The 12,774-nt window shown below is 36.8% G+C and overlaps 1 protein-coding gene across 3 annotated transcripts in view; it reads right to left on the bottom strand.

Annotated features, from left to right (window-relative positions):
- The window catches only part of GAK (cyclin G associated kinase), a 145,853-nt gene that overhangs the window by 109,010 nt on the left and 24,069 nt on the right, over positions 1 to 12,774 (bottom strand). For all 3 annotated transcript variants that reach the window (XM_074230101.1, XM_074230100.1, XM_074230102.1), the window contains exons 4-5: positions 10,668 to 10,782; positions 1,754 to 1,896 (exon numbers count right to left, since the gene is read on the bottom strand). In XM_074230101.1, coding sequence (XP_074086202.1) covers positions 1,754 to 1,896; positions 10,668 to 10,782 — 258 coding nt within the window. The remainder of the gene's footprint in view (positions 1 to 1,753; positions 1,897 to 10,667; positions 10,783 to 12,774) is intronic.

Below are 12,774 nucleotides of genomic sequence, written 5' to 3'. Positions count from 1 at the left end.
AGAGCATTTCTTTATAGAACTGTCTTAAAGCAACTGAGGACCTGAATACTCATTTTAAAAAAAACAAAATTGAGAAATGGAGAATGAGTGCTTGCTGGTAAAAAGGTGATTAAGAAGAATAAAGTTTTAGCAGAGATAATTGGAGCAGTTCAAATGCCTTGGAGTTTTGAAATGATCCAGAGCAAAGTGATATTGATGAGGAATGGTAAGATTCCTTGGTTCTAAAACAGTAAAAAACAAAAAAAGAAAGCATACCAGTACAAAGGAAGGCAGACAGAGAAGCTGGAATCCCAGCAAGAAAAAGAGAGGGAGAGAAGTCCAAAGAAATCACAGGACCCTAAGTAGGCAGACCTTCAGTCCATCTCTCTGCTTTGGCAGAGACCTGCCTGCTCCACCAGGAAGAAAGCAGATGGGAAAGAGTTTCAAAGAAAACAAATAGCAGCTCAAAGATCAGACAGGAAACTAAAGAGTAGAGCAGGCATGACTGATCAACAATCCCATCAATCAACAAGCATTTGGTTTTTTTTTGTTTTGTTTTGTTCTTAAGTTTTTGCAAGGCAAATGGGGTTAAGTAGCTTGCCCAAGGCCACACAGCTAGGTAATTATTAAGTGTCTGAGACCTGATTTGAACCCAGGTACTCCTGACTCCAGGGCTGGTGCATTATCCACTGCACCACCTAGCCGCCCCTCAACAAGTATTTGTTAAGTGCTCTCCATATCCTAGTCACTGTCCTGGGAACTGGGAATAGAAATACAGAGACTCAAAAGAGCCCTCCTCCCAAGGGCTTACAGAGTCAGGTTGAACTGAGAAGTGAGGGTTTGAGTTCCTTCCCTTTCCCTTTTGACTGGGACTGTGGGCAAAGCAGGTCACTTAGCAGGGCAATAAGCAGTTCTCTTCGATTACAAGTGGAATGTGACCCATATGACAAGAGGTTCTTCATCCAAGATTCAGTGCAATAAAGTAACATCATTGTAACTTACAACTAGGAAGTGGCTGTACTGGGATTCAGATCAGCTCAAGGAACTATAGATGTAAGGCAGGATGCTTGTCCTTCATTCTTGAAGACCATGCCATCAGGGAGGTGATGCCATGACAAGCACATGAATTGGATTTGAGTGAGGAGGGCTGTGCTAAGTCACCAGTCTCACTTTCTCCTCCAGAAGCCCCTGGGTCCAGTGATCAGATATGAAAATCAGGATAACTGGATATGGCCCTGGATGCAGGTAATCAGGGTTGTATGATTTGCCCAAGATTACATGCTAGTAAGTGTCTGAAGATGAATTTGAACTCTCTTCCTCTGACTCCAAGGCCAGTACTCTATCCACTGTGCCCCTTGTAGGACAGGACCATTTAACTCAAGATACAAATAGTTCTATGCTGCTCATAAGCCAAAGAAAGGATTTACTGCCTTGCTATTGCAAAAACAAAAAGTTTATAAATTTTGACCCAGAATAATCAAAAAAAAGTTTACATTACATTCAAAAGAGTCATTGAAGAATGAAATCAGAACACATGTAATATTCTTTAGAACCATATTAAAAATGGTTAAAAACCAAATTAATTTCAGAATTTCAAAGAATAAGCTTGTTATGTGGCAAATTTATTTCTGTGTAATCCTTCATTCTCCAATACCTTGAATATGAATAAAGTACCACTAGAAATATTTAACTTTATTTCAAAAATCCATAGAGAAATAATAATCTCCCTTAATAACAATCTTTAGCATCTCTGATTTTAAAATGCTGCATGTACCTTGAGATCCCGATGGATTATAGGGGGCTTCTGTTTATGCATATGTTGTACTGCTCTGCATGTCTGATAAAATATCTTCAAAACCGTGTCACAGGAGAGAGGGCCCTTGGATTCAACTTTCTTTAAAAATTCCACCAGTTGCCCTATTACAAAAAACAGTCAATTTAATTTACATCACTATGCAAACGGGAATCCCATAATTGTTTTCTAGAAAATGAAAATGCCTGCTATAATTTATTGGCTCCCTTTCTATTTTACAGTCCCAACAGCTCTACCCAAACAACTTCAATATTTATTTAAATACCTCTTTGTAAGTAATATCAATGCTAAGCCCTGGGAGTAATACAAAGTTTTAATAAGATGTGGTCCCTGCCCTCATAGAGCTCACAATCTAGTGTAGGAGAGTATGGCTACACACACACACACACACACACACACACACACACACACACTCTCATATTCACACCAATACAACATTATCCATAAATAAGATACATGATAGGAAGAAACAATAATACTTGTAAGAATCAGTGGAAGTAGTATTTAAGCTGAGTCTTAAAGCTTATGAGTATTTACAGAGACAAAAGGAAAAATGCATAGAGAACAAACTAAGCAAGTGATAGAACCACACAGAATATGCAGAGGGGTAGACATTACCTCAGAATATTTTTTAAAGGTAACTCAACTATATGCTGTAACAACTTATTGATACTAATCTAACTAAAATGTATCTACATAAGCTACATTAGAACTAGGTCCTGCAAGTCACAACCTCACCTAGCTTCAGGTGGCACAGAAGATGGAGCGCAAATCCTGGAGTTAGGAGGACCTGAGTTCAAATCCAGACTCAAACACTTGATGCTAACTGTGTAACCTTGGATAAGTCACTTAACCCCACTGTCCCATAAAAACCAAAAAAGAAAAAAAGAAATGCATTAGATCAACACCCTATAGCTCAGTGTACAATCATAAACAAGTCACAATCTCTCAGTTTCACCTTCCTTATCTACAAATGTGGCAGCAGAACTAGCTTATCTTTTTCAGTTCTATTCTGGGTTTCAATTTCAACAAGGTTAGGATACAATATGTCAAGTATAAAGTTCATTAAGAAAGGAATCTATTAGTGAACTACAAAACCTCTATAATCAAACTGGCTAAAACTGCTTCTTCTTTCTTAAAGGAGTTCCAGAATGCTAAAAATGATCTCCCATGAGTACTTATGACAGCAAAAAGTCAGTATTGCTTCTCAGAGAAAAAGAGCTAGGTAAATAAAAAGCAACTTCTTTGAGCACCTGCAATGTTTAAGTTCAACTAAGTTCAGCCCTTTGGAAGGATACAAAATATATAACACAGCTAGTTCCAGAAGTTCAATTTATAACCCTAGCTGAGACAACAGCACCATGCTGACTAGTAGAAAGAGAAAAGTCAACAAGGCCCAAATCTGACTCCCAGCAAAACCACTTCCTACTTGTAAGTTATAATTAAGTTATTTTATTGCACTGAATCTTAAGCTATTATCTATAAAATTAAGAAAATACAACTCATACAACTTACAAGGCTCAATGTGAAAAGCATCCAAGATAACATAGATGAAAAGCATTTTGTAACCAAAAATGCTACTGCTGCTAGTCTTCAAGGTCAGCATTTTAGACAACTATTATTCCCTACTCTATGAAAGTATTGTGTAAGCAAACATGCTACTGCTTCTAGTCATGTCAGCAATCAAAATGACTAGCATTCTAAGAAAGCCTATTTTCTAGACTGATTTAAAAAAACTACAGTTCATTTTTAAAGAGGATCTAGAATAATGCTAATACTGCATTTCCTCTTCCTTCTCCCTCCCCTCATACCCTCTAAGAGAGTAACAGTTAAATGTCTAAGTTCATTTTTATATATGTCTCTCTCTCTACACATTTTCAATGATGTGACTGGTTTTAAAAAGGCTATTTTTTAAATTTAGTGGTCAGAAAGGTCAGTTGATAGGAAGAGATGAGACAGTGATGGACACAGTTCAAGAGAGATCTTTAATTAGTCCTTCAATCTGCCTTTAGTAGAACTAAACAATTAACAATTAAACAAGGATATAAAAAGAAATATGTGACAATCTCTGCCTTACAGAAACTTATATTGTCCTGAGGAAGACATATTTACATCTAAATAAACAGACATAACATATATAATAAAAGGTGATGGGATGGAAAGGGAGACACAGCTCAGGTCATCAGGAAAGATCTCATGTTGAAAGGATTAGTTGAGTTGAATTTTGAAGAACATTAAGAATTCTAAGGCACAAAGGCAAAAAGAGTTTGTTCCAGTCACAGAGGACAGTTTATGCCAAGAAATGGAAATAGGAGATGGAATGTCAAGTCTGAAGAACACCAAAATGGACAGGTCAGCTTAGGAAGAAATAAGCAATAAGCCTGCAAAAACAGCTTTAACCAAGATATGAAGGGTCTTCGATACCAAACAAAGGCTGTCCTTTAGCATATGGCTCAGGGAGGCAGTGAATGTGCAGATGGAGGGGAGGCTGTAAGAGACCCAAAGGGAACAGAGCCTGAACTGACCTGGAGTTCCTGATTCCCAGCCCAGCACACTGGCCACTGCTCCACCAGTGACCTCACAAAAAGGAAAAGGAAATTAGCAAAGACTTGAGACATGGAGATGCCAGAGGAAGCTACTGAAATATTCGGGTATGAAGCAATTAGGTCCTGAACAAGAGTACCCATCATTTGAATGGGAAGCAATGGATGGGTTCAATTTCCAGAAAAATAAGCATTTCACTATGAAAATCAGGCACAGATATGTAGCTAAATACCTAAGCTTAAACACTCAGATACAGAAGCAGCACAGCATACTGGGAAGGTAGGCACAGGACTGTAGTTCTAGTATCATTTATAAGGGCTAATAATTGTAAGGGAAAGCTTAGTACCTCCAAAGGACCAAGTTCACAGAGTTATAAGAAAGGGCATTATAAAAATGAATTGTGAGTTGTGATTATTGGCACCAAGGAGGCTGCTAGGTGGCAGAGTAGACATGATGCCAGGCCTGAAGTCAGTAAGACTCTTCTTTGTAACTTCAACTAGCTGTGTATGCATGGACAAGTCAATTAACATTATCTGTCTCGGTTTCCTCATCTGCCAAAATGAACTGGAAAATGAAATGACAAATCACTCCAGAATCTTTGCCAAGAAGATCCTAAATGAGGTCACAACAAGTCATATACAACAGAAACAACTAATAGAAGGAAAGAACTCTATAGGCCTTTTAAGTCAAAGGATCAGATTTCAGATGTACAATGCTTGTCCTCTGTTCCATAAATTCACATGCCATCATGCTCTAATGGTCCAAACCCATCCTCTGATGGTTCTGTGTAACCTTGGAAGGTCATAGGGACAGCTAGGAGGCACAGAGTACTGGCCCTGGAATCAGGTGGACCTGGAATCAGGGAGCCCTGAGTTCAAATCTGGACTCAGACATGTAATAATTTATCTAGCTGTATGACCTTGGACAAGTCATTTGACTCCATTGTTTTGTCATTAAAAAATAATAACCTTGGAAGGTCATTTAACATTTCTTGACCTCAGGCTCCCTATTCATAAAATAAGGTTGGACTAAATGGCCCCCAAGGTCCCTTCTAAATCTGAAACCTATGATCCTATTGTTTTTAACAGGCATATTAGAAAATTAACAACAAAAATACAGTATTTTTAGTAGTATGACTTGTAATTATTCCATGACCTCAAAAGATCAAGTGAACAAAAATGGACATAAAGTGGGCATTTTCCTCAATCGCAAAAACTGAACTAATTTTAAGGCTGCTACTAAATTGGGAGTTGAGCCATAGGTGAGCCAAGGAAAAAAAGACAAAACCTTTTTCTACATTAACTATGGTCCGAGGGCAGCTAGGTGGTATAGTAGATAAAGCACCAGCCCTGGAGTTAGGAGTACCTGGGTTCAAATCCGGTCTCAGACACTTAATAATTACCTAGCTGTGTGGCCTTGGGCAAGCCACTTAACCCTGTTTGCCTTGTAAAAAGCTAAAAAAAAAAAAAAAACCTATGCATTGCATCCTTGGGTCATCCCTAATCAGTACCATTTAGACTGATATCTCAAGAAAAGCACTGTTCCAGTAGACAAACCACAGTGACATGGATTTATTCTTGTAAATTATTATGCTATACCATATTTAATGAATCAATATAACTCAATTACCCAGTTATTCAAAACGTATTCAAAGTTTTGAGCTTTTATTTATAGCTTAGTGCCTTGGACCCTTTCCAAAGAGCAAGAATCATCCCAGACAGGGCACTTTCAAGTTCCTGGGGCTATGAATTCTGGACAAAGTTTAACAACATAAAATATTTTGTGAACTACTTTATCACATTACAGGATAATGTAGCTATAAAGAAAGCATAAATCTTAGTTCTGGATCTCTTCTCCCCAATCATGAAGCCCACCCAATTTCTTTGGGATACAGGTATAGAACCATGGCATATTATTTTGCATTGTAAAGCACTGATTAATCAGTTTGTAGATTACTGATGGCTTTCAGTTTTCCTATTTCTTCCTCCAACTGCAAAAAATTACTCTTATGGGCTAGGAAAGAAAACATAAGCATATAAAGGAACAAGAATGAGGAAGATGCACAAACATTTGGCTTTACAAAAAAGGTGAACAATCCTACAAAATGATAAACTCAGGGATGGCCCATCGGAATGAGGGATATATTTTAAATTAAAAATGATAAAAAGTCAAAAGAAAAAAAATTTTAAATACTAAATAGCTGAGCGCAGTGAGCAGAACCAGAGAAACATTGTACATCCTAAAAGCAACATGGGGCTGATGATCAACCTTGATGGACTCACTCATTCCATCAGTGCAACAATCAGACACAATTTTGGGATATCTGCGATGGAGAATATCATCTGGATCCAGAGAAAGAATTGTAGAGTTCGAAAAAAGACCAAAGACTATTACCTTCAATTTAGAAAAAAACCATTATCTTATTATGTAATTTTGAGATCTCTCATACTTTATTTTTCTTCCTTAAGGATATGATTACTCTCTCATCACATTTAACTGATCAATGTATACCATGGAAACAATGTAAAGATTAACAGACTGTCTTCTGTGGGGGTGGGGTGAGGGAAGCAAGAATGGGGGGGGGGGGGATTGTAAAACCTCAAAATAAATAAAATCTTTCTTTAAAAAATACTAAATTGGGGTGGCTAGGTGGCGCAGTGGATAGAGCACCAACCTTGGAGTCAGGAGTACCTGGGTTCAAATCCAACCTCAGACACTTAATAATTACCTAGCCATGTGGCCTTGGGCAAGCCACTTAACCCCATTGCCTTGAAAAAATCTAAAAAAAAAATAATAATACTAAATGGGGCAGCTAGGTGGCGCAGTGGATAGAACACTGGCCTTGGGAGTCAGGTGTACCTGAGTTCAAATCCAGCCTCAGACACTTAATAATTACCTAGCCATGTGACCTTGGGCAAGCCACTTATTTAATCCCACTGCATTAAATAAATAAAAAAATATACTAAATATGCTAAAAATATACTGAATAAAAAAATATTAAATCTATTTCCATAGATAAGATTGGGGAAAAAAACAAAACATTATTTTAATCTCCTTTAAGATATTCACAAAAGAGGGCAACGAAAAACCAAAATCTAAGCTGTCTAATTGGGGAAAGCAGTGAAATAACTGGGTTCAGATAGCACCAACATTTATAGGCGAACAAAGGGATAAACGCTTTCCCCTTGGATTTATGGCAGCTCCAGTGACCTTCAAAGGAGACAGAATTCAAATGCATAGAACAGAACTATGGATTTGTTTTAAGTGTTCAGTAACTGCATAAACATTAAAAGAAATAATAAAAAAATGTAGATAACGTGCATAATGACACTATTCTGAACAGGATTCTACATCTAACAATGAGACTAGATAGCATAGAACCCCTAAAGGAGGCATTTGTGCCCCTTAGGAGAATGAGAATCACATAATGGCATCTAATACATAAGCAAATTTTCTAGAGAACTGTTGTGATTCAGGAGTTCTCAGACATTTCCAATTTATAATGCATCTCAGGCTTACCAGAAGGTTGAACATATTATGTTGCCCATAAAATAACTCTCCTGACAACTGTTAATTATAAAGACATATATATACACACACACACACACACACACAAACAGCCCAAGAAATTAACTGACCCTAATACAATCTTCTAATACATCTACTCCTGAATGAAAAAGGGTCAATTAAAACTGCCTGAAAACAATTCTAGGAGAAAAGAAGTCAGAGCCACAGAGGCTGGATGGAAATGAATATAATCAGTTCTTTTTACGAAGCACTGCTGTAAATCAATTCTTCAGAAATTGAAAAATATAATATATATAACATAATCTATCACATCTTACCAAATTACATTGGTTGCATATGACTTAAGAAAATTCCTGTCAAAGATTCCTACTATTAGCACAGAAAGCTGATCCCAAATATGCTGGAGTTTGTTTTTCTTTGCCATGATCAGAGTTTGAATTGTAGATGCTCTAGCTACCTCCCTCAAAACAGTCCACTAGCTGGAAGGAATTTGGATCTAGTACTAACCAGCCATGTAATCATAAGAGTCCCTTCCCTTCTTGGAGCATGATAAGTTGAAATCCAAGGGCCCTCTAACTTTAAGGATAAGCAGAATGATGAGATTTTACAAAGAGTTAAAAGGAAATATTCTCAAGAATAGTTAAAAACAGCAAAAATAAAATACAGTGGAAAATATATTAGGAAAAAAGACACAAAATGTAGAGAAAGGTTCACAATTTAAAAGACATTTGTAAAAGGAAAAAATTCCCTCCCAAAATGAATCTGAATGTAGTTATTATAATGACCAAAAAGCTTGAGCTGAAAGAAGAAAGAAGAAAGTAAAGGGAAATGCATCTCCCTCCCCCTTCTTTGCACAATTAAAGGATATGGAAGTGGAATACTACATACACAGCCAAATTCATATGATGTATACTAATTAGTTTTACTGAAATATTTTTTTACCTCACTGGATAGTTACTGGATCAGGGTAGAGGAAGGGGATACATTTCAAAACAAAGATGAAAAATAAGAATAGCCTGAAAAAGGCATTTGTGACATCTGGAGTGGGCATAGGAAAATATCTGTGTGTGGACAGTTCACATTCAAAATGTGTCTACTTGGAAATGTGAGAACAGTTTTCACTATATGCAGAAAAGCCTTTAGCATGTCATTAAATAAATGGAAAAACTAACTTCAAACAAGACTAATCAGGTAGGTCTTCAGTAATACTATAGGGAGGTTCCTACTCAAAGATGGATTATCTGGTGTTTAAATACTACTTCTAAGTAGGAAATTCCACAAACTCCCTATATTAAGAGGATTAACCATGAAAAAGTTGAAAACTCTTCATTTTCTGATTTTTTTATAAAATTTAAGAATTGTTTTATCTTCATAATTGTTTTTCTAATTAATTCAAAATATCTTTTCCAATACTAACATGCATTCTGTATCTTCATTATAGGTAAGGATAACAAAAGTGGACAAATTATAACAATCTGCTTCTCATATATAACTGTTTTATAAATAAAAATTATATGGCAATTCTATAAAATGTATTATAAATTGATGACCTCTTATTTTAAAAATTTAGATATGATACAAGTATATATACCAAGGTTATAGAACTCTTTCACATATATTTTTTTCCTAGATATTCTAGAAAATTAAAAAAAAATCTCCTAGTAAGTTCTTATCTAAGTAAAAATTCCCCGAAAAAAAATGTTTTGCACATAGTAACTGCTTAATATTTATTAAAGTGATTCAGAATCAAGTATAAAATAGGCATAAAAGATGCTTTCCAGAGAATTTTTAAAAAAAATGCAATGGGACAAAAAGATGAGGCATAGGGTGAAAAGGTAGCCAAAACACATCCTGCTGGGACCAGAGGCCCTCTAGATCTATGATTCTATGATCTATCTACTAAATTTAGTTATTTGTGTTTGAGGAAGATTTCTGAAGGATTAGTGAATGAAAATGATGGACAATGGACAGAGATGGAGAAATATAGAAGGAAGAAAAAGTTTCAAACAGAGTTCTTTCTGGTCCCTCCTGGGTCTCCCTTCTTCTATCTACTTCCAGTACCACCACCCCCACCCCAAACACATACACTTTTGTCCACATTTAAGTCTTACAGAAAGAGAACAAGTCTAAACTCTCACACGCAAACAGAACTTTATAAGCATTCACAATTCTGGTCCACCCCACCCTGATAAATCACATTCCTCAGGGACAAATCATCAAAGATTGACATCTGGCATGCTAGGATAGTGCTAATGGCTCGACAAGCCCCAGACTTCACACTTATTTGTTTTACCTCTGCAATGCAGTCCATGAGCTCGATATAGCCAGACCTTAACACAATACCTCATAGGTTTTATGGGTATACATCTCATCTGCAATCCCAGAGCACCTAATGAGCAATTGTATTGCCTAGACACTGCTCAATAAACATTTAATTAATGTTTAAAATTTTATTTTAGAAATATTTCACAAAAAGCAGAAAATGAGCACTAAGAAACCAAGATAAAAGAACCTCAGTCGGAAGAGAGACTTGTCTCTGTGGCTGTTATGGTAGAAGCAAGCATACTAACTCTGGAGAGAACCATGTTTCCATACACATTCTATAATAACTGCAGACCAACAAAGAAGTATTTTCCAGTAGAAAATGGGAATCTAGGTTCAAACCAAAGTTGCCTTTTCCTACTTAAGTATTCTGTAAGAGGAGAGGGTGGGCATTGAAAATGTCCACGTGTATTTTACAACTGCAAAAAATAAAATAAAATAAAAATATCACAAACATAGATACCACAAAGGAAATTCTTACCTCTGCAGAGTTCAGTGAGCAGAAGAAACTCAGCTTGTCCAGTATCAGATTCTTCTTTTCCTATTGATGCAGCTGAGCAGAACTGGACAATATTAGGATGTCCAGAAAGTTTCTTCTGAAGTCAATTTGTTAAAGAGCAAACAGTATTCATCTCAAATAATCTATACAACAGTCCAATAAGAAGCTTTTAAACAAAAACATACTTCAATATAGATGTAACCATGAGTATTAGTATTTTACAATTTTAACAGAAAGAGAAAAGTGGGGAAAAGCAAGCAGCAAATGAAGAGCCAGGACATAGAAGGGTAGAGGTTAAAAGAGAAAGGAAAAAGATGAGTACTCAAACATCTGTGGTCAGTCATCATCTTCAACTAAAATTACTATTCCATTAACTATTGTTGGGGCTAAAGTAGTATACAATGTAGCAGACCCCAAAGAATGAGTAAGGATATTAGAAAGAAGAGAAGTACTGCCCACCAACACAACAGTTTAATCCAAAGTCAAGACAATATACAAAATTACACAAAGCTTAGACCAAATGCCTTAATCTTTTGCCCAAATAAATAGTGTTCTCTTCTTCCTCCTTTGGGCCTCACATCACATTGCTTATTGGATGCTATGATCAACTATGACTACTCCTGTAAACTCCATGCAAACAGGGTCTGTGTCGTATCTAAATTTTATGCCTCTTTCAGAGTCCAAGGTAAATGGCTCAACATAAAATAGGTGCTTAACAAATACTTGCCCAGAGAATGAGGATTGGATGTAGGGGTGTAAGAAACAAATTCAACTGCCTCATTTTTTAGAGGCAGAAACTGAGGTTGGGTGTGAAAATGTCCAAACTGTCCACTCTTCCAAATGGACACACTTACTTGGCAACATAGAATCATAGGGTCACTAAAAGACTTGCTATGGACAATGCCAATATGGATTCTGAATGCAGAGCAAAGCATACTATGTTCACTTTTTAAAACTTCTTTGACATTTTTCCTTTCTTTCCCACAGTTTTCTTCTTTCTCCTTAGTTCTAATTCCTCTTTTCATGACTAATTGGAAATATGTTAAACATTATTGCATATGCACAGCTTTTATTAGACTGTTTGCCACCTGGGGGGGGAGGAGGGGAGGGAAGGGAGGGTGGTAGAAAAATGTGGAACTCATAAATTTGCAAATGGATAAGTGTTGAAAAACTACTATTGTATATAACTGGAAAAATAAAATTTCAACTGAAAAAGAGAATCATGGGATCATAGATTTAGAGCCACTGAATCCTTGGAGTGATCTAGTTCAACCCTCTCATTTTACAGAAGAGGAAAATTGAGGTCACAAAGATAAGTGGGAGAGACAGGATAGGAATTCAGTTCCTTGATTCCAAAGTCAGGGCTTTTTCCACTATGCTACATTTTTCCCCCTACTGCTGTGTAATACACTGTGCTCAGCACTAGACACAAAAAGAAAACAATACCTCATCTACTTAGCTAAGACTTCATGAAAATGAGAGGCTTTCAGCACTGCTTTGGAGGAAAGAGCAGTGATAATTATTTAGCAAATAAGAAAATCCACAAAATATAGCAGATAAGCTAAGCAATGGCAAGCAAGCACAGCAGCCAGAGCAGCATACAACATAGCAACTAACTTTGAATGAGAGAAACATGAGAGTGGCATACATGGTCTCCTGGGGGAGCTGCCCCTTACCTAACTCTCTACCCAAAGACAATATTCTTCCAGAAGTTCCCCAGAGAGCCAGTCTCCTACAGCTCCCACATAATGCTGCTTCTTCAAGGATCAATGTTTCTCCCAAGAGAAAGCAACCAAACCTTTCAGACTCAGATCTCTAGCATCAGGTCAGGGGCAGTCAGGGGCTACTTGGTACCTAATCCTGAGAAAGATGAGAAGACAAGATACTTACTCCCCAGTTTTCATTGGCAAATATATAATATTCAAAAGGGTTGCCAAGAGCCAGAATCTGACATCTGCCTAGTAGTAAGATATAAACATCAGCATACAAAATGACTCTCTTTATGATGCTGCAAACTATTTCAATATGAATCGAAGTCTCAAGGGGAAAGAAATTCTTTTTTTTTTAATGTTTTTGCAAAGCAAATGGG

Source organism: Macrotis lagotis, chromosome 3 (assembly GCF_037893015.1).
Source record: "Macrotis lagotis isolate mMagLag1 chromosome 3, bilby.v1.9.chrom.fasta, whole genome shotgun sequence".
Classification (NCBI taxonomy): Eukaryota; Metazoa; Chordata; class Mammalia; order Peramelemorphia; family Peramelidae; genus Macrotis; species Macrotis lagotis.
This window is presented reverse-complemented; position numbering and strand designations above follow the sequence as displayed.